This window comes from Microcaecilia unicolor, chromosome 1 (assembly GCF_901765095.1).
Source record: "Microcaecilia unicolor chromosome 1, aMicUni1.1, whole genome shotgun sequence".
Classification (NCBI taxonomy): domain Eukaryota; kingdom Metazoa; phylum Chordata; class Amphibia; order Gymnophiona; family Siphonopidae; genus Microcaecilia; species Microcaecilia unicolor.
In genome coordinates this window covers 482,743,658-482,765,479 of record NC_044031.1, presented here as the reverse complement: position 1 = coordinate 482,765,479, position 21,822 = coordinate 482,743,658, and the positions used below count along the sequence as shown (strand labels likewise).

The window sequence follows — 21,822 nt, the reverse complement described above, 5'->3', positions numbered from 1 at the left end:
CACCTCAATCTGATCTTGCGATCACTTGGAGGCTCTCTGTTTGAGCCCCTTAAGAAAGCATCCTTGAACTGAGCATTAGCGATCAAAGTGCTTCACTTCAGTACAGGCGTGACCCAAGCAGAAGATGTGTTCAGGTGGCGGGACTTGGCATCCCCGCCAGCAAAGGTAATATTTTATTGCAACAGCAGCACTAGCTGTGTGTGTGGAGGGGGGGGGGGGGTAGAAGGAGAGAATATCAGACCCCCTCAGTCCACCTTTGGGAAGTCCCAAAAAATGGACTTCTGGCTCCCCCTCCCCTCCCCCCCTCCCCCCGCTCTGCTCAATCCTCCATCTAGATTTGCAGCTTTTTATTTTCATTCCTGAATCCTTTATCTCAAATACATGTATTCCTGCTCAGAGTAGGACTGAATTTGTCCACCATCTGTTTTGCCTGTGTGGTTCCCTCTGTTTTCTGTGGGGTGAAATCTGTATTTTATTTCCTGTCTTTTCTTCTCGTGGGAAATAAGGAGAGCCATCCTTTGCCACCTTCTTTCCATTCATTGTATCGAATTCCATTGGAATGGAATCTGAAAAAAGTATCAGGAAAGTTTGCATGAAACCCCCATTTAGAGTAATTTCTCAATACTTTTCAAAAAGCAGCCCTGCAGACTGGTTGGACCGTTCATGTTTTTACCTGCCATCATTTACAATGTTACTATGTAACTAGTATTTGCCAGCATGTACAGCAGGAGCAGCTATTTCATTTAAAAAACATATTTAGAAAAAGAGCAGTATTACTCTGCGCTTTAACTTGTAAGCACCAGTAACTACATGTGTAGACACTAATCTTGCATGATACACGGTTGCCATGGAACATACACATATATGTGCTGGATTTAACAAAGTTGTATGTAAAAGAGGAGTGGTTCTCAACCCAATCCTTAGAGCACCCCTAGCCAGTAAGGCATTCAGAATATGCACGAGATAAATCTGCATACAGTGGAGGCAGTGCATGCAAATTTCTCCTGCATATTCACTATAGATGTCCTGAAAACCCAACTGGCTAGGTGTGCCCAAAGGCTTGCATTGAGAACTAGCTGACATTTTCACATGCCTTGGAACAGGTGCAAGAGGTGACACAGGATTAAATACACACACACACACACACAAACACACGTGGCCTCTTGAAATCTCTGCATCTCAGTGCATCTACACATATAAACAGCAGTTTTCTCAAATAGCAGTTTTACACATGCATGCAATCTTTACATGTAAATGCCACTATTTCCATCTGTAAATGCTTTTAGATATTTCTTTCTAAAGCAAAAAAACTCCAAGTATTTAGTGCAGTTGTCCTCTGATATGTTAAATGCTGATTAATCTGGCTTAAGAAGTTGATTACTGGTGTTTCCTTTAGATGTTTTTGCTTCAAACTCTTCTCCTGAATACTTAAGGAGTCCCCCCCTCCCCCCAATAGGGCTTTGTCAGTGAAATTTGAAGTTACTCTCTTTTAATGGTAAAGCACAATACTTCTGTGTACTTGGTTTATTTATTTATTGCATTTGTATCCCACATTTTCCCACCTATTTGCAGGCTAGGTTAAATAGATTAGTCAGGCTTCCTGTAGTTTTAGTATTTAAATAAGTTTTACACCAAAACAGCATATGATTCAAGTCTTCTGATGGCAGTATGGATATATTTTTCCTAAAGATTCTATATAAATAAGGGCCTATGGTTGGTGTATGCTTTCTTGTGGCAATTGCTGTAGAAAAATATATTTTAAAAAAAGTGGTTTATACTAAGATACATCAAATGCATACTTTTACTGCAGGATGCAGCTCTATTTTTAACTGTTAATTTCTCATTATCCTTTTTTTTTTACCAGCCTGTGGCATGAGGCCAATATTATAATTATTTACTTATTTATAAAGGCCAATTTGGGGCAGTACCCATTTGTTTCTATAAAATAGCTTTTCAAAACTTGCAATACTTGTGGCTAAAATACACCTGCACACATTAACACCTTCTCAGAAGTTTGTGTAAATGAAAATACATGAAGTACAACTGACTCTGCCTGCACCAAGTACTGCTATACTACTAACCCATGTAGTAATTTTTAAGAAAACGTGTCTATATGTGGGAGTCACTGCTTTTAATTCCTGACTGGATTCATGAAATGTTGGGGTGAGGACTCTCCCCGACAAATCTCTAATACTAGTAAAAAAGGCCCATTTCTGACACAAATGAAATGGGCACTAGCAAGGTTTTCCGCAGAGTGTGTATGTTTGAGAGAGTGTATGTGAGAGTGACTGTGTGAGAGAGAGAGAGTGAATGTGTGAGTGAGTGTGTGTGTGTGTGTGTGAGAGAGAGAGAGAGTGTGTGTGTGTGAGAATGAGAGTGTGTGAAAGTGCGTATGTGAGACACAGTGAGAGAGAGAGAGAGAGAGAGTGTGTTTCACACAGATACAGTGTGTATGCAAGAGAGAGAGTGTGTGTGAGACACAGACTTTCTGTGAGCTTGAGTGTATGAGACCAAGAGAGTGTGTGAGTGACTGTGTGACACATAGAGAGTGAATGTGATACAGTGTGAGACAGAGTGTGTGAGAGACAGTGTGTGAGAGTGAGAGTGAGAGACAGAAAGACATTGACTGTGAGAGAGAGAGAGTGTGTGTGAGAGAGAGAGAGTGTGTGTGTGTGACAGAGATACCTCCCCCCCTCTCTGGTGTCAGGCCCTCCCTCTCTCTGGTGTCAGCCCCCCCCCCTCTCTCTGGTGTCAGCCCCCCCTCTCTCTGGTGTCTGAGCGTTACTCTGCAGGATGCTGAGCTCTGGCTGTGCTTCAAGGAACTGACCAATCCTATTTAATAGAATGCACCTCCAACATTCTGAAGCCGAGAAACCTCGTGTGGTTGGTCACTTCTGCTTGTGACGAACCCGGAAGTACTTGATGCCAATTCAGGAGATGGATACGGAGAGCAGGAATGCCTCAGCCATGCAGTCAGCTTCAGAATGTTGGAGGTGCGTTTTATTATTTAGGATGATTCTCCCCCCAGATCTCATGGTTATTAGTGTGCTGTCTATCCTGGGTTCCCCACTGCTGCATGATTGTTGGGTGGTATATCCTGTTTTGAGCATGTTTCTCCTGTACTTCGAACTTTACATTGGTTACCTATTCAGTTTAGAGTATTGTACAATATTGCATGTTTGATTCATCAGGCTTTGTATTCAGACTCTGCTCCATGGTATGTTAAGGAAACTATTTCTGTGTATCGGCCATTGAGAGCCTTGAGGTCTGAACATACGATGTTGTTAAAGACAAAAGATTTGCATTCTGTGAAACTTGCCTATACTAGGAAGACAGTTTTTCCATGGCTGGTCTACAGGTTTGGAATACTTTACCTGGCACTCTAAGGTTGTGTAACAGTATGATGTAGTTTCGTAAATTGGTGAAGACACACCTCTTTGTAAAAGCATGGGAATGATTTTTTTGTTCTTTGATTGATGTAAGTTGATTTTGTTGTGTATGATTTTATTGTGTATATTTTATTGTGAGCCGCTTAGTAGTAGGCAGCATAGAAACTGTTAAATAAATAAATACATGTAAAGTTATTTTATTCGTTGAAATTATCTAAAAGCTTTGTCAGAAATATTTCTACATCTCAAACTTAAATGTAATCCAGCCATGACTACTACCTTTTTCTGAGTTTTATTGGCATATAATTACAAAAACAGGCTAAATTCTCTTTGCGATGCTGATACAATGAGAAGAAGGCTGTGTACATGAGTACAAACAGAATATAAAAACCTTAACTGTATATATAAGAGGAAAGTTCAATTATCCTGCTTTGATCATGGTCATAACATCATCATGGCCCCATCATGGGGGTCAGGTAGCAGGATATTAAAGACAATATTATGCAGGTTCGCACTTGTAGGAGCAGAGGATGGTGTTTACTGGCTTGTTAGCTAACTCAGATCTGATCATACACTTGGATCTTAACCAAAACACCAATAAGTGATTCTGCAGCAGCAGTTTTGGATCAATGCAGTACTCATTCAGCTGGCTCTCAAAACATGTGAATGTGACAAGACCCTAGAATACGGTGACTTTCCATGCTGTTCCAGAACAATGACAAGGCAGAGTAGCCGCAGCCTTGAAATATTCATGGAAAAAACAGACAATGGTTATTATGTCAGAAATACATTAGATGCAGATTGAGAGAACTTATTAATTGCATCAATCATTTTGGAATAAGAATTGTAAGTATACATAACATTATTTACTGAAGCCACACTGCAAATTTCTGACATGTTATCAAGTCAAAGCAATGTTTCGGCTGCCTTACTTGCTCTCAAGAGTTTAAGCAAAAAATCAAAGTTTCTGTTCTTTCATACAAGGTAAAGGATAAACACTGAATAATATTCAGCCAAGCCAGGATTATCAGTATGCTCTCTGGTTGTACACAGAGACAGTTCTTCTATAAACTGGTGCCTACCATTATGCACCACTTACACACATTACTGCTGAGAAAAAAATGGCAATTAGGATCGTAAGTGTACTGAGTAGCAATCTATAACAGCACAAATAATTGATTTGGTGTGTAATGCTAGGGGGTGTGCTAGTCGGTGGAGTCGCCAATTGATGCATGTACCTTACAGAATCATGTAAGTGACTCATGCCCTTCCCACACTAATGCACCAACAGTTACACCATATGTATGGTAGGTGTAACTGATTGTGCATTACATTTTTGGTGTGCCAATGGCGGCTTGCGGTAGTATTCTATAACAGACTCTTGGCACCAAGATCCCATTATAGAATTGGCACTCAGCATGTGCCAATGGGCTACCAAACTTGATGCAGCTTTACAAAATTACCCCCAGAATGTGCTACTGTTTCTTCAAAATGTAGCCTAATGAGCCAGAGTGAATGCACACGACAGTGGAGCTCAGAAGAATAATGGGCCCAATATTCAAAAGTACTTATATGTTTGGCATGGCGCAGAATGTATAGGTGGATTTAGAAAAAGAACAGCGGCATTATACTTATAATTACAGACGTATAATGCACCTTACCTCTGGAATTATGCATATACTAAAGTGAGCATCCTGAGGGCCATAGGAGCCAACTTTTCAAAATTATTGGGGGTACTAAGCCCAATGAAAATAACCCCTCCCTGGACACATGCAAGGAATTTTCTCAATATTGGGGGTGCTCAAGCACCCACAGAGTTGGCTCCAATGCTGAGGGCAACGCTTCTTGTATGTACAGTCAATACATCTAATTGCTGATTCTAAACCACTCTGGAGGTAAATCTATAAAGGGCTTCTCAACCCAGTCCTCAGGACATCTCCAGTCAGTCAGGTGTGATAAATTTGCATGCACTACCTCCATTTTATATAAATCTAGCCCATGCATATTCATTATGGGTATCCTGAAGGACACGCCTGGCTAGGTTATGTCCTGAGGACTGGGTTGAGAACCACTTCTGTAAGGAGCCACCTAAAGATAAGAAGCAATTACATGTGTAAATACTGGTATTCTAGTCATTTGTTTACAAATGTGAACACATATGCATATAAATAACAATAATCTGGCTACATGCTATTCTGTAAGTACACACATATATATTCAATCACGTGTACTTTGCAGGGGGTATTATTATTATTATTAGCATTTGTATAGCGCTACCAGACGCACGCAGCGCTGAACAACTGATACAAAGAGACAGTCCCTGCTCAAAAGAGCTTACAATCTAAATAATACAGACAGACAAGACAGTTATGGGTGAGGGAAGTAATGGGTGAGAAGGGAGGAAGGGACAGGGGGAGGGCAATTGTGGCTAGGAGCCAAAAGCAGCAGTGAAAAAGGTGAGTTTTCAGCATAGATTTGAAAACAGGTAGAGATGGCGCTAGACATATAGGTCCAGGAAGTCTATTCCAGGCATAAGATGCCGCGAGAGAAAAGGAGCAAATCCTGGAGTTAGCAGTGGAGGAGAAGGAGGACAACAAGAGAGACTTGTCCAGTGAGCGGAGTTTACGGGGAGGAATGTAGGGAGAGATGAGAGCGGAGAGGTATTCATTTGGGCAGTTGGGGCGGACCTTACACACCTAATTTATAGAATACTATAGATTACATATATATCTCCTAAATCTAAACACAAGTATTTACACCAGCTCTATGGCTGGCTTAGGCGCTGGCACCTGAACACATAAATGAATACATATCTGGTTATGCTAGTATTCCATACAGAAAAGTAGGCACCTACTTTCCTTTATAGAATTAGCTCCAAATAGCCTCTCTAGGTGCCTAAATATAGGTGTTCCTTTACAGAATTGCCCTCCACAGATATAGCTTACACGTCTCACTGTGCAGCTTAAAAACCTGGTATTACTTGGGCTACATGGTGAAAGTCACCTATTTTGAGCCTATTACACAAAGACACTAGCGCCCCCCCCCCCCCCCCCCAAGATTCTATATAAGTCACCAAAAGTTGGATGTGGAGCTCTAATGCGCACAAAAATTAATTAGTCAATTGGGTGCTAGCAACCAATTATTGAGGTTAACTGGTTCTTAATTGGCACTAATTAAAATTTACACACGTATTTGCCTACATGCTACTCTATAGCACTGTGTGCCCAAAGTATCTCACTTGCAACCCAACAGGGGGCATGGCCATGGGAAGAGCATGGGTGGATCAGGGGCATTCCAAATATATAGGTGCATGTTATAGAATACCAGGGTAACATACCCAATTTGTGCATCAGGTATTATGCTAGGTTTTAGCTGACTTAAGTCCTCATGCCCAAAGTTGAGCACTAAGCACTATTCTATAAAGGATAATAAGCCTGTAGCACCCTTAATAGAATAGCACTTAGTGCGAATATTTCCTGGTGACTAAATTTGGGTCACAGTACAGAGAGGGGGTCCAAAGTACAGAACAGAGTCCAAAATACAGCAAAAAGCACCACAAGCCTTCAGAAATAGGACACAGTTCTTTATTGATAAAAATCAATTTTCCAATGTGGACCCGACACAGGCTGTGTTTCAGCGCAAAGCGCTTGCCTTAGGGCTCGAGTATGTTCAAAGTCCAGACTTGTTCCCTATGAGATAGGGGGGTAATCCGTTTGATTGAGAAGTAGTTAATCAATGCTTTGAGATCACTATCAATTATAATGTCGCTATCAATTATAATGTTCTATTACGTATTGTGTTGAATACCATGCCATACTTTGTATTGTTTTTGAATATTTTTACTGCTGTATTTGCCTATTGCTCATGTTTGATCTATTCCTACTGTACACTGCCTTGAGTGAATTCCTTCAAAAAGGCGGTAAATAAATCCTAATAAATACATAATAAAAATAAATAAATAAGGTCCCCTTCATTCCTTATGATCTCAAAGCATTGATTAACTACTTCTCAGTCAAACAGATTATCCCCCTATCTCATAGGGAAGAAGTTTGGTCTTTGAACATATTCAACCCCTGAGGCAGGAGCTTTGCACTAAAACACGGCCAATGTCAGGTCCACATTGGAAAATTGATTTTTATCAATAAAGAACTGTGTCCCGTTTCTGAAGGCTCTTGGTGCTTTTTGCTGTGTTTTGGACTAAATTTGGGTGCCATTTACTGAATCTGGCCCTAGGTGTCTATTGGGCTAATTTTCTAAAGAGAAGGAGGTTCATCTTTCGACGTTAATCGAAAGATGTACGTCCTTCTCCCAGGGATGTCCAAATCGGTATAATCGAAACTCGATTTAGGACATCTCTAACAGCACTCCGTCTCAAGGACGGCCAAAGTTCAAGGGGGCATGTCAGAAGGCGTAGCGAAGGCAGGACTCGGCCGTGCCTAACACTTGGGCGTCTTTGACCCATATTCGAAAAAAAAAATAAGGATGTCCCTGACGAACACTTGGACGTTTTCACCCGGACCTGCTTTTCTTATGACTAAGGCACAAAAAGGTGCCCGAAATGATCAGATGACCACCGGAGAGAATCGGGGATGACCTCCCATTACTCCCCCAGTGGTCACTAACCCCCTCCCACCCTCAAAAAACATCTTTCAAAATATGTTGTGCCAGCCTCTATGCCAGCCTCAGATGTCATACTCAGGTCCATGACAGCGCATGCAGGTCCCTGGAGCAGTTTTAGTGGGTACTGCAGTGCACGTCAGACAGGCGGACCCAGGCCCATACCCCCCCCCCACCCACCTGTTACATTTGTGGAAGGAACAGCGAGCTCTCCAAAACCCACCACAAACCCACTGTACCCATATATAGGTGCCCCCCTTCACTCATAAGGGCTATGGTAGTGGTGTACAGTTGTGGGTAGTGGGTTTTGGGGGGTTCAGCACACAAGGTAAGGGAGCTATGTTCCTGGGAGCAATTTATGAAGTCCACTGCAGTGCCTCCTAGGGTGCTCGTTTGCTATCCTGGCATGTCAGGGGGACCAGTGCACTACAAATACTGGCTCCTCCCATGATCAAATGGCTTGCATTTGGCCGCTTTTGACATTGACGTCTTTGGTTTCGAAAATCGCCAAAAGTCAGAAACGTCCATGTCTAGGATTTGGACATCTCTGACGGTATCTTTGAAAAGAAAGATGGACGTCCATCTTGTTTCAAAAATACAGGTTTCCCCGCCTCTGGATTTCGCCGTTTTGCAAGGATGTCCAAATTGCAACTTGGACGTCCCTTTCGAAAATGCCGCTCCATGTGTTTTATAAAATATCCCTGCAGAAGCTGAAGGAATTGTGGCTAAAATGAAGCTGCAGACATTTATATTTGTGCAGGAGCAGGTGTAAATGTTCATGTGCCAAGTATGTACATCCAAACTTATTCTATAAAGTAAAGTGACTGTACCTGCACTCTATCCAAATTCTTACTGCAAGCATGCCAACACCCAATTTACAGAGAAGTATGTGGATTCTTGTGATTGCATGTACTTTTTGCAGGGGGTAAATTTAAAAACAAGTTCCTTAGCTAGATCAATCCAGGACAAGTGGGTTGTGCCCATCTACCAGCAGGTGGATATAGAGGACACAGAATTTTTAAGCACTGATGCTCAGTGTCATCTCCCAATATATCTCTATCTCCAGCAGGTGTTAGACTTGTCTGCCCATTTCTTCTGGTTTGGGGCCTGTCTCCTATTCCCAGCTCTGGGTTCAGTGGAGCTGGGGGTATAGTGGCTACCTTGGGCTGCTTCAGAGACTACCTAGTAGCTCTAGGTCCCACCCCCCAACCCTACCCCCACATGGTGTGTCTGGTTTGCCAGCCTTGGATCCACTTCCTTGTTTAAAAAAAAAACAAACAGAACTGTGCACTGTGCTTTCAGTGCTAGTGGCAAGGCAGTGCTGTGCAGGTTAGCTGTCTCTGGTCTGGCATCTCTGCAGAGAAGTCTGCAGGTTCACGGGAAGGGGGGGGAGAATTCCCTTCTGAGTGGCAAATACCCATGGTGGCCCCATCGGAAACAGGGAAACACTGTTTGCAATTCAGGGCGCAAAAGTCATTATTGGGGGGTTTGTTCTGCGTGCACTGCATTGCCGGTTCAGAATCAGGATTAATCAGGGGAGGGTGTTTCAGCCGTGATCCCACTACAGGCTCTTTCTTCCCCGACAAGTTTGGCTCCAGCGGTGTGCAGCACGTCTTTCTATTTGAGGTCCGGTAGGGAATGAAATGCAGCCATCTTTATTTCCCGCGCACCTAGGGCTAGATCTCCCGCATGGCAGACTACGAGGCAGCATGCAGCTGTGGGACTCATGCCATCATCGAAGCAAGGGAGGGTTGCTGGAGAGGGCCCGCAGGAGGTGGTTCCCTTTTCCCCGGAGTTCGTTTTGCTGATGCAGCAGGCTGTTCTCCTGAAGCATGCTCAGCCTTGTATGCCCCTTTTTTTGTTGTCTGCTCCAGCCACCCAGGATCTGGGGCCTCTGAGAGGCCATTAAGAGAGTTTGTTTCCAGGAGCAGCCTGAGTGGGAGATGACCTTTGAGGTGTTGGGGGTGCCCCTCGCTGGGTGCCCCCTCCTGTCAGTCTAAGGGGTTCGTGCCTCAGGACTCCCTGGATGAGGGCAAGATCCCACCTGATGAGGGTATGATCTTTCCATAGCACTCTTGTTTTGCAAGAAGAAGTTGCCCTTCCTGATTGCTAGGGCTGTAGAGATCCTGCACATTACGCCACCGTCTCCTGCGCAGTCAGCCTCTATAGCATCTAATCCCATCATGTCAGGTACTAAAAAGCCAACCAAAACATTTCATATTCATGAGGCGATGCTTTAGCTGATAGACACTCAGTAGAGTGTGTCTGATTCAGGCCTCAAGGTTGCGCGGACTATGTCTCGCCTCTACCTGTTGAGGCCTGAGAAGCTGGAGTCTTTCAAGTTCCCAGCTGTAGATTCCTTGGTCACAGTGGTGACAAGAAGACCACAGTCCCAGTGCAGGGGGGCACGGTTCTTAAGGACATGCAGGATGGTAAGATTGAGGTAGCCCTGAAGATATCTTTTGAGGTGGCAGCCCTGACGTTTCAGGCATCTGTGGCTGGTTCTTATGTGGCCCGGCCCTGCCTCAGTGCTGTCCAGCAGGGCACAGACTCTGCTGTGGGGTTGGTTCCGGAGTCTGGATTTTCCTTTCCTGGAAGCAAGTCTGGCCTTTTTGACAGATGGTATCTATGACATCCTGCGGGCCTTGGCTAAACAGATAACTCTGGCAGTCTTAGCCAGACGGTCCCTCCTGCTTTGCAACTGGTCAATTGACGTGGCTTTGAAGTCCACTCTCACTAAGCTCAGCTTTCAGGGTAAGCTCCTGTTTGGCAAGGACCTGGAGAAGCTGGTCAAGGACTTAGGGGAGTCCATCGGCTGCTGGAAAACAAGCCAGGGTCCTCTAAGTCGCTTTAGGGATGCCCGGCGGCATGGGCTGGGCCACGTGGCTGGATTTTCTCTCTTTTGAAGGGACAAGCAGGGGAGCGGTCAGTCCTCTAGAATGTCCACAGCCCTCTGCTCCTCCCAGTGAATGTGTCCAGGGTCCCTCCTTAGTTTTCATAGGAGACTGTTTGTCCAGCTTTCTAGGGGATTGGGCCCATATCATGTTGGACCAGTGGGTCTTGGAGGTTTTGAGGAACGGGTACAAGTTCAAGTTTGCCCGTCCTATCGCGGATATTTTCTTGGAATCTCTGTACGGTGATCCAGCCAAGAGGGCTGCCATTGAAGCCACCATGAACAGGCTATTGCATCCGGGCACAGTGGTGCCAGTTCCGCCATCTGAGCTTGGCCAGGGTAGGTATTCTATCTATTTTGTGGTACCCAAAAAGGAGGACTTCTTTCATCCAGTCCTGGACCTCAAGTACATCAACCGGGCCCTCAAGATTATACATTTCAGGATGGAGACTCTCCGGTCAGTGATTTATTCGGTCCAGCCAGGCAAGTTTCTTACCTCTTTGGATCTCAACGAAGCATATTTTAACATCCCAATTTGATGTCTACACCAGTGGTTCCTGTGCTTTGTGGTCCTGGGCAGGCATTCCGTTTGACCTCGCAATGACTCCCATGACCTCCACCAAGGTATTGGTGGTGGTGGCAGTGTTTCTCCACCAGCAGGACACCAGAGTGCTCCCCTACCTGGACGATTGGTTGTTCCGGGCTTTGTCATGTCAGGACAGCTTGGATGCGACCTCCAAGGTGGTGTCACTTCTTCAGTTCTTGGACTGGGTGATTAATTTTTCCAAGAGCCATCTGGTCCCATTGTGGTGCATACACAGATAACAACTTATGGGGTGTTATCAAGGAAACCTACTAGTATACTAGTATAAATTACCACAGAGCTGGCCTCTGCCAAGTACCCGCTGAAGACAGCGTCAAATGAAAATGTTTCCTTTTGTTTATAGTGAAGTCTAGAGAAGACCATAACATGGTCCTCCCCTGATAACTACCCGGTCCCAGTGAAGGCCACAATATTCTTCCCTCTTATCCTTCCCCTTGTCGTAAGGAATATAATAATTTGGACAGGTGAGGCAATAGGGTTTTTGCCTCCTAACACTTACCCCAAGATACTGTGGACCAGCCATCCCCAAAATATGGGATGACAGGATAGGCAGAGTGAGTCAGAGAAATAAAGGAGGACAGAGAATATGTTTCTGCAGGAGGAAAGGTCTTTATTACCTACCAATTTCTGGATGATAACAAGGTAATATGGCAATACAGCAGTTAGGCAAAGTAATTAGAGTAATTAGATAGAGTAACTAAGTAAAATAATTAGACAATGAAGCAATTAGACAATAGTTTGGTAGTGCTTTACAAATGCTAATAATAATAATAATGATAGAGCAATAGGTAATTACAAATAGCTACAAAGGCTTACGCTCTGTCGATCATCTCACCCCTCCGGCTAATACAGTACAACAGTGGCTTTATATACACTGGACTGAGCACCAATCCCCCCTCCCAACTTGCAAGTTCAGCTAAATTCTATGTTACATCATCTAATTTCTGTCTTGCTTTAAAATAGTACATACTAACTGAATGTTTATGAAACACAGCATCTTATAATAGGTTCAAGGTTCTTTTACAGAAGATTTTAGATGTCATTCATTATAGGAATAGTCTAGTACCCAGGTCTTATCATAGTGTTATCTCAAATCATCTTCAGTTTCAAACTGTGTAGTCATTCTTGTGTAGTGGCACCGACTCTGCACCAGGGGAGGGGGGATGAGTGCTCCTTAGGGTCAGCATGACTTCGGATACACAGCTTCAGCAAAAAGTATAGAAATACACAGAATGCTGCAGTCAGAGCTTTTAGAAAGATGCAGCTCTTAGTATAGAAAAGTTTGAGTCTTATAGCCTTATAGTTATGCAATTCATGGGTCACAACTGACCTGACAGTAGTCAGAAAAGTGCACATTAATTCACTTTTATCCCAGGATTCAAGTTCCAGCACCCAGATGATAAACATTACTAACTCCACACCAAAGGTATTATGAAAATAAAGGGTGCTCTTTTATTTACAATAGCAGCAGAACAGCATGGAAATGCAAGTGTCATGAAACAGCCATGAATTTATCATGAGAACAGCACAAAGTGAACGCACATCCCCCTAAGGCTATTAATGCAGCCTGTTTCTATAAACCCATCATGCTACACAAAGGTACATGGCAAAAACATATGACCTAAAATGATGCAGACATCCAGGAGATAACAGAATGGTCCTTGGTCAGGTCAGCAGACACAGATGCAAGCTATACTTCAGACGGAATCCAACAGCAACCAACCCAATCTTAGTTTGCTGCCTCTCTTATGAAAAGAGACAAACTGCAGCTGGGTGATGACATGCATACTTGTCCTTGCTGTGAATGCACAAGAACATGTTTGGCTCATATGTTGTGGCTCTAAGGGTCCCACTGGCACCACATTGAAGAGCACTTTAACCCCCAAGGTCAGTGCCTCAGGTAAATAAGATGTGCCACCAAGTCTGGAACCTCTGAAGGCTGCTTCAGAGAACCAAAACATTACATCACATTCAGAACAGAGCCATTCTGAGCAGAGAGCACACTATTCATAGCCACAACATCTTGTTGCACTGTCCTTCTCCAGCCATTATGTTGGCTCGAGATACCAAGGGAATTTCCAGCAGTCCTTGGGGATTTAATACTGTAAGTCCCTGAGCAACAGGCTTCAACAAGGAAAGATAAGTACATAAGTATTGCCATACTAGAACACATTGAAGGTCCATCAAGCCCACCATCCTGTTTCCAACAGTGGCCAATCCAGGTCACAAGTACCTGGCAAGATCACAAAACAGTACAATACATTTTATGCTGCTTATTCTAGAAATAAGCTGTGGATTTTCCCCAAGTTCTTTTTAATAATGGTCTATGGACTTTTCCTTTAGGAAGTCATCCAAACCTATTTAAAACCTCACTAAGCCAACTGCTTTTACCACATTCTCTGGCAACAAATTCCAGATTTTAATTACACATTGAGTGAAGAAATATTTTCTCTGATTAGTTTTAAATTTACTACTTTGTAGCTTCATTGCGTGCCCCCTAGTCCTAGTATTTTTGAAAGAGTAAATGAACGATTCACGTTTACTCGAATGCCCTCCCGCGGGAGGTGGTGGAAATGAAAACGGTAACGGAATTCAAGCATGCGTGGGATACACATAAAGGAATCATGTTCAGAAGGAATGGATCCTAAGGATCTTACCCAAGATTGGGTGGCAGAGCTGGTGGCGGGAGGCGGGGATAGTGCTGGGCAGACTTATACAGTCTGTGCCAGAGCCAGTGGTGGGAGGCAGGACTGGTGGTTGGGAGGCGGGGATAGTGCTGGGCAGACTTATACGGTCTGTGCCAGAACCGGTGGAGGGAAGCGGGGCTGGTGGTTTGGAGGCGGGGATAGTGCTGGGCAGAGTTACACGGTCTGTGCCCTGAAAAGGACAGGTACAAATCAAGGTAAGGTATACACAAAAAGTAGCACATATGAGTTTGTCTTGTTGGGCAGACTGGATGGACCATGCAGGTCTTTTTCTGCCGTCATCTACTATGTTACCAGGGTGCTCATTTTCAAAGCACATAGACTTACAAAGTTACACAGTAACCTATGGAACTTTGTAAGTCTAAGTGCTTTGAAAATGAGCCTCTATGTCTACTCGTTCTACTCCACTCATTATTTTATAGACCTCTATCATATCTCCCCTCAGCCATCTTTTCTCCAAGCTGAAGAACTGCAGCCACTTTAGCCTTTCCTCATAGGGAAGTCATCCCACCCCTTTCATCATCCTTCTCTGTACCTTTTCTAATTCCACTATATCTTTTTTGTGATGTGGTGACCAGAATTGAACACTATTCAAGGTGCAGTCGCACCATGGAGCGATATAAAGGCATATACCTAACATTTTATTTGCTTGAAGCCGCCGTCACACACTGAGCAGAGGGTTTCAACATATCATCAACGATGTCGCCTACATCCCTTTCCTGGTTGGTGACTCCTAATGTGGAACTTTGCATTACGTAACTATAATTTGGATTCCTCTTTCTCACATGCATCACTTTGCACTTGATAACATTAAACATCATCTGCCATTTAGATGCCCAGTCTCCCATTCTCGTAAGGTCCTCTTGTAATTTTTCACACTCCTCTTGTGATTTAACTACTTTGAATAACTTTGTGTCATCAGCAAATTTAATTACCTCACTAGTTACTCCCATCTCTAGATCATTTATAAATATGTTAAAAAGGAGCAGTCCCAGCACAGACTGCTGGGGAACCCCACTATCTACCTTCTCCATTAAGAATACTGACCATTTAACCCTATCTTTGTTTTCTATCTTTTAACCAGTTTTTGATCCACAATAGGACACTACCTCCTATCCCATGACTCCAATTTCCTCTGGAGTCTTTCATGAGGTACTTTGAAAAAATACCTTGTGAAAATCCAGATACATAATATCGACCGGCTCACCTTTATCCACATGTTTGTTCACTCAATTTTAAAGTTCAGGTTTAAAAGCTGAACAGTACCATGTACCATGTAACTCTTCACATACAAGTTCCATGTATGACCATTTTGACCCCACACCCAGTCCCTCAAATAGTTGGGACCTGTTTCAACACTGTCTTTATAGGGTGGCACAAGGCATGTGTTTGGCATTGGAGGCGAAGTGGCTGATCAACTAGTTGGAGCTCAGGACAATTTGGAGAGCTGTGGTGACTTTCACCCCAGTTCTCCATCTCTGAGCCATCAGAGTGCTATCGGACAATGTGACAGCTGTGTCTTATGTCAACAGGCAAGAGGGGCATCTCTTGGACATCTCAGCCACACACATTGCAAGCGATCTGAACACGCAGGTGGATTTCCTCAGTTGGTGCATGCTGGATCCATCGGAGTGGGAAATTTCTGGTCAGGCCTTTGCCCTTATCACCTCCACTTGGGGTGTCCCGGCTCTGCACTTGATGGGGCAGATGTGCAATGCCAAGGTCCTCTGGTTCTTCAGTTGCTGGAGGGAATCGGAGTCACTAAGGGTGGATGCGGTGCTCCAGCGATGGCCGACCAACTCCCTTCTCTACGTGTTTCCCCCCCGGCCCATGGTGGACAGGGTGCTGTGCAGGGTGGTGCTCCATCCGGGCAAGGTGGTCCTAGTGGTCTGGACTGGCCCAGACAGCCGTGATATGCAGATCTGATTTGTCTGCTGGTGGCCGAGCCCTTGCCTCTACCTCTGGCTGTGGGGCTTCTGCATCAGGGGCCTGTCCTGATGGACGATCCCCTCTTGCTTTGGTCTTATGGCCTGTCTCTTGAGCAGCCACGCCTGAGGAGGAAGGGTTACCCGGAGGCGGTTATTACTACACTGTTTCAAGCCTGAAAGCACTCTACTTCCACATCATATACTAGTGTGTGTAGGCCTTGTATGGTGATCAGGTGGTGTCCCCCTTTCGTGCCTCTGAGCTGCAGATTTTAGCCTTACAGTATAGCTTGAAGGTTCAGGTAGCAGCCTTGGACTGCTACAATGGACAGGTAAACAATTTGTCATTGGCCTCCCATCTAGTTGTGATGCACTTTCTATGGGGGGGGAGGGGGGTAATCAGTTGCAGCCTCCACTCCGGCCCGTCTGTCCACAGTGGGACCTTAGCTTGCTGCTCCGGAGCCTTCAAGCGGCTCCTTTTGAGCCCCATCGAGGGGCTACTTTGAAGGATCTTACTCTTGATTGATGGGTTTTTTTTGGTTGCTATCACGTAGGAATGCAAGGTCTCTGAGCTGCAGGCTCTCTCTTGTAGGGATCCCTTCTTGGTATTCACAGAGGGGGGTGTTTCCATCTTCCTTTCACCTCAGTCAGGTGGTGCTCCTTCCTTCCTTCCTTTCGGAGAGAGGATTATGGGTCTGACTTTTCCTGCCTCCGCCTTCTAGATGTTCGGCAGGTCTTGTTGTGCTACCTGGTGGCCATGAATGATTTTCAGGTGTCAAACCATCTGTTTGTGCTGTTCTCAGGGCCTTGGAAGGATCTTGCGGTTCCAAGGCCGTGGTCTCCTGTTGGATGCTGGAGGTGATTGTTTTGGCCTACCTCGCTTCGGGGGAAACAGCCCCTGTCATTCATTCAGGCTCCTTTGGGGGCTTGCAACTTCTTTTGCCAAAGCCTGTGCGGTGCCACTAGTCTAGATTTGCAGATCTGCTATGTGGGCTTCAGCACATTCCTTTGCAAAGCATTACCACTTGGATGTTGCGGTGCGGCAAGGTGCTTCCTTTGGGGCATTGGTCATCCTCATGGGACTGGCCAGTTCCCACCCTACGTGAGGACTGCTTTTGTACATCCCACTTGTCCTGGATTGATCTGGGAAAATTAGATTTTTACCTGATAATTTTATTTCCTTTAGTGTGACAGATCAATCCAAGAGCCCTGCCTTTGATTTTTTTGCTGCTCATCTGGGTTTTTCTGCTTCCCCTGACTTCTCTGTTTAGATGTGGATGTTGCACATTCTATAGATAGCAACCTTTTGTGGCTCTGAAGATGGAGGAAAGAGATCTTTTTGCAGGGGCTTTTGTGTGGTTTGGATTCTTTTCCTCTGCTTTTTTACCGGTATACTGGGAGGTGACACTGAGCATCGGGACTTAAGGCACAGTGAAATTCTGTGTCTTTTATCTCCACCTGCTGGTAGACGGGCAAAATCCACTTGTCCTGGATTGATCTGTTGCACTAAAGGAAAGAAAATTATCAGGTAAGAAACTAATTTTCTTATTTATGCAGATATACTTGCATATATGTGCAAAAAAGTGTTTATAAAATTTATCCCTTAGTGGCTGGTATTTGGTGCTTATACATATAGACTTTGGCACCTACTAGTCTTCACTAATTTTTAAGCCGGGGTTACTTTAGATCCAAATGAGCTGAAGGAGAGCCGCCAAATATCTCCCCATACATGGCTGTGACACTTCTAACCAATGTGTGCCAATGACATCCATCCCTACCACTTCTATTTCCTCCTTTCTATCACAAGCTTGGGAAAAGAGAGTAATGAAGAAAGAATAGAATGATGATGGGGGTCACTATTGGTCCCCAGTCCTTGCACTTAAGAATACTGGACTATGCATATAAGTGGGATGTCAACATACAACTGTATATTCAACAGTACTAACTAGACATATAGTGCTGTTGAATAAATGTTTAATTTGAACCATATAGATGAAATGTTTCAAATGATACCCTTGACATTTTGCTGAAAATTTACTCCAATGTGATCTTGATTGGGTCTGCGCATGAAGTCCATGTTTAGCCTCTAGCTTGTCTTCTTCATTTCTCATCCTTAATTTCCATTTCCCTTTTCTGTTAATACAAATCACATTTCAGTGGGTAGACTCCTCCTGCTCATGTGACCTTTTAGTGTGCCACAATATAAAATCTGGTCTGGTGAGGAATCCGTTAATAATGTTCTTCTTCTTTTGTCTTTCGTAGTCTCGACCTATTCCTTCACATCTTACTTCAGCAGTAGCAGAGAGTATATTGGCATCAGCCTGTGAGAATGAAAGCAGAAATGCTGCAAAAAGAATGCGACTGGACAGACAGCAGGTACAGTGTGTTTTGGTATATTATTTCTATTTCTGTTTTCATTTTGATTTCCTAAGTATGAAACCACCACTTGTCACAGTAATATGCCAGGAGTCCACATGCTGGAAACTATTTCTTTATTTAGTGTACTACTCAACATTTAAAAATGTATTGTGTCTTTCTAGCATTTCCACTGTATTGTAAATTTGCACACGGCACAGATTTCATTCTGTAGGAAGTCATCAGTACCATCTCATTCAGGAGAATGAGTTGTTTTATGAAGGAAGATATCCCATTCCTCACTCTCTTAGTGCTACCAACTCATGCTGACTAACTTATGGGCCAACTGAGACTTCACAACTATTCATCAACTTCAAAGATTAGATTTATTTTATAAATCCTAAATGAAGGGCTTAAATCAGCTGGTGCTCTCCAAAGCAGAGGCCCTCTAAGTATTTTCAACAATGCTAACACTTGAGCCACAATTTTGAAAATACTCATGTGAAGAAACAGTGTGTTTTAAGCCTATAAAATGTATTGGATATTTTCCTGTCTGAAGACATATGTCTGAAGTGTATTTCTCTTGTTTGGCCAGCAGATGGTGAATATTTATACTTAAAGCTGTTAAAGAGAACTGACTTCTCTTTCTTTTATTTGGCACACAGATAATAGAAAGTGCCTGTAGTGGTATAACCAGTTTTTATTTGAAACTTGACTGTTCTGGGCTCTGATTGGCCTGGAGTTTGAAATTACCCAGCAGATGCTGGTTGTTGCTTCAGTTTCAGCCCGGGAGAAGGAGAGAGAGATCTCTTTGCTGAAGCTCTGTGAACAGATGTATGTCCTGATCTCCCCAGGTACTTTCTAGGAAGTATGCAAGTGTTTAGTTACTGTTATAATTGATCCATATTTCAGTTACCTGTTATTGTTTGCCAACTGCACTATTTTATTCCACTGTTCAATATTTTTTAAGAGAATAAACATAATTGTTTGTTTGCCCTGTTAGTCTGGACTGATAAAGAATCCTGGTGGTTTGAGTGTTGGGTCTGTGAGTGCTTTCTGGGAACTGTGGGACCACTGGGAGTGTGGCTCCAGTAACGTAGAAATCACTGGGGATAATTTGAGAGTGGGAGACTTCTCCAGAGGTGATTGTGACGAAATTGGTGGGAGGAGGGTGCTAGTGTAGAGCACGAGTGGCGGGTGCAGGCGGACTTGAGCTGTGCTGGGGATAGACCCTCCAAGTGACCACGGGGTAACCCTAAGTGGGTGGCTAGGCATTTCATGACAGACCTTTGTCCTTTTTTTGTGGCGGCAGTGGGATTGTCAGGCTCAGTGCATGGCAAGAGGGTTACCATCCACTGAGTGGTTCAGAGTCTTTTTATCTGTAACCTCCAGACACAGAGCACAGTGAACAAGTGCAGCAGTAACAAAGGGGTTTTTTTTTGGTAGTGTTAGGAAATTAGCAGCATGCTGATGGCAACTGGCAGTGGCCAGCAGGCAATGGAGATGCCTGTCCTAAAACAAGAGCAACCGGATGGCCTCAGCGATGAGGAGACACAGGACCGACCTGCACAGAGTTTGCCTGAGGGGAGGCCAGACTCCTAATCGACAGCTCATGCGTTGGCAGGGCAAAATGCCACACCAGCTGAGATCCAGCAGATCTACATGATAGAGCAACAGCAGCTAGATCAGCTGCGGCGTGAGGAACGGGAAGAGCGACAGCAGCGAGAAGAGTGGGAATTCCATCTGCAGAAAATGAAGCTGGAGATGGAAATGGCTGATATCCAAAGCACCAGCCCAACCCCTGCACTGAGGCCCGAGATAGGATCCACAGCCTGGATTGGGCCCAACTTGTTTGCGCAGTTTGATGATGGTCGAGGTGACATTGATGTATATCTCTAACCGCCTTTGAAAAAATTTGCCGCCTCAATGAGATTCCTCAAAGACTGGGTGCGCTTTTTGGGAAGAAAGTTCACTGATAGAGCACTTGAGGCATTCCAGAGACATGCTCCCAGTTTGAGGAGGTGTGCAAAGCTATGTTGAACCATTATGCTATTACCACCAAGACCTATAGACTGAAGTTCCGGACTTTGCAAAAGAGGGCAGACGATACTCACAGCGAGTTTGTGATCCAGTTAAGATACCAGCATTAGCGGTGGCTCAGTGGAGCTGAAGTTAAAACCCTGGAGGACTGCCAAAACCTGATGGTCCTGAAGCAGTTTCTGCAGCGTTGTCGTCCAGAGGTGAGTGAATATGTTCAAGATCACCAGCCTCATACTCCAGAGAAGGTGGCTGAGTTGGCTGACATCTTTGTGGCTAACCGTCCCAGGTTAGCAAAGAGAAGCCGTCCTGCAGCAGCCGGTATCTAAAGGCAACCAGGGCCCTAAACCAAATATCCCTGCAGCCTCAGAGACTGTCAGCAAACCACTCAGTGTTCCCGAAAAACCTAAAGAGTTCAGGCATGAATGTCCTTGTTATCAGTGTGGGCGTATAGGACATTTCAAAGTAGATTGCCCAGATAATCCCAAGCCTTCACTAAAGAGCATTCCAGTTCCTGCACCTAAGCTGGTGGCTTTCATGGGTGGCTCCAGTACCATGAAGGAGATCCACACAGTTGTCGCAGAACAAAAACTTACTGGCCATTCATCAAGCAAGGAAGCAGATGGATTTCCACAACACTACAGCACTCCAGTAACTGTGAATCAGACCCAGGTAGCTGGGCTTGTGAACACTGGCTCTAGCATGACTTTGTTAGAACCAGAGTTAGTGCTGAAAGATGTAATTCTACCAGGACACATTGCAGATGTAGTGCTATCCAGTGGATCCAGAGAGGCTGTACTCATTGCTCAAGTATTCCTGGATTGGGGTACCAAGCATGGATACAGAGAAGTAGGCATAATGAAAAACATGCCAGTACCAATGCTGTGTGGGACCAACATGGGTCCAATGAACATTACCTTTGACAGCGAAGCCAGCATTTCCACTATGGCTACCCATAGTCAGGCCGGAGCGGCCCAACAAGCAGAAACAATAGAGATCACCTCTCCAGTTCCAGATCCTGAGCTAGTCCAGGTGGGACCAGCTGAGCAAGCGACAGGAGGAGGTGCTTCAGTGCTTCCAGCAGCACCAGTTCCAGAGGTGACCGGGGCCGTGAGTATGGAACAGCTTAACAGACACACCTATTGAACAACAAAAAAAGGGGGGGTCCAAATCTCCCGTGAAAACGGAACAAACCACAAGAAATGGCGGACGATAAACCAAAACAGACCAAAAAACAAGGGAGTAAGAGCGCCAGAAAAGTTTAATGGGACCCTACACGGTCCGTGTTTCGGCCAGC

The 21,822-nt window shown here is 44.4% G+C and overlaps 1 protein-coding gene across 2 annotated transcripts in view; it reads left to right on the top strand.

Annotated features, from left to right (window-relative positions):
* The window catches only part of NOL4 (nucleolar protein 4), a 382,191-nt gene that overhangs the window by 272,887 nt on the left and 87,482 nt on the right, over positions 1–21,822 (top strand). For both annotated transcript variants that reach the window (XM_030213991.1, XM_030213980.1), the window contains one exon: positions 18,396–18,509. In XM_030213991.1, the coding sequence (XP_030069851.1) occupies positions 18,396–18,509 (114 nt within the window). The remainder of the gene's footprint in view (positions 1–18,395; positions 18,510–21,822) is intronic.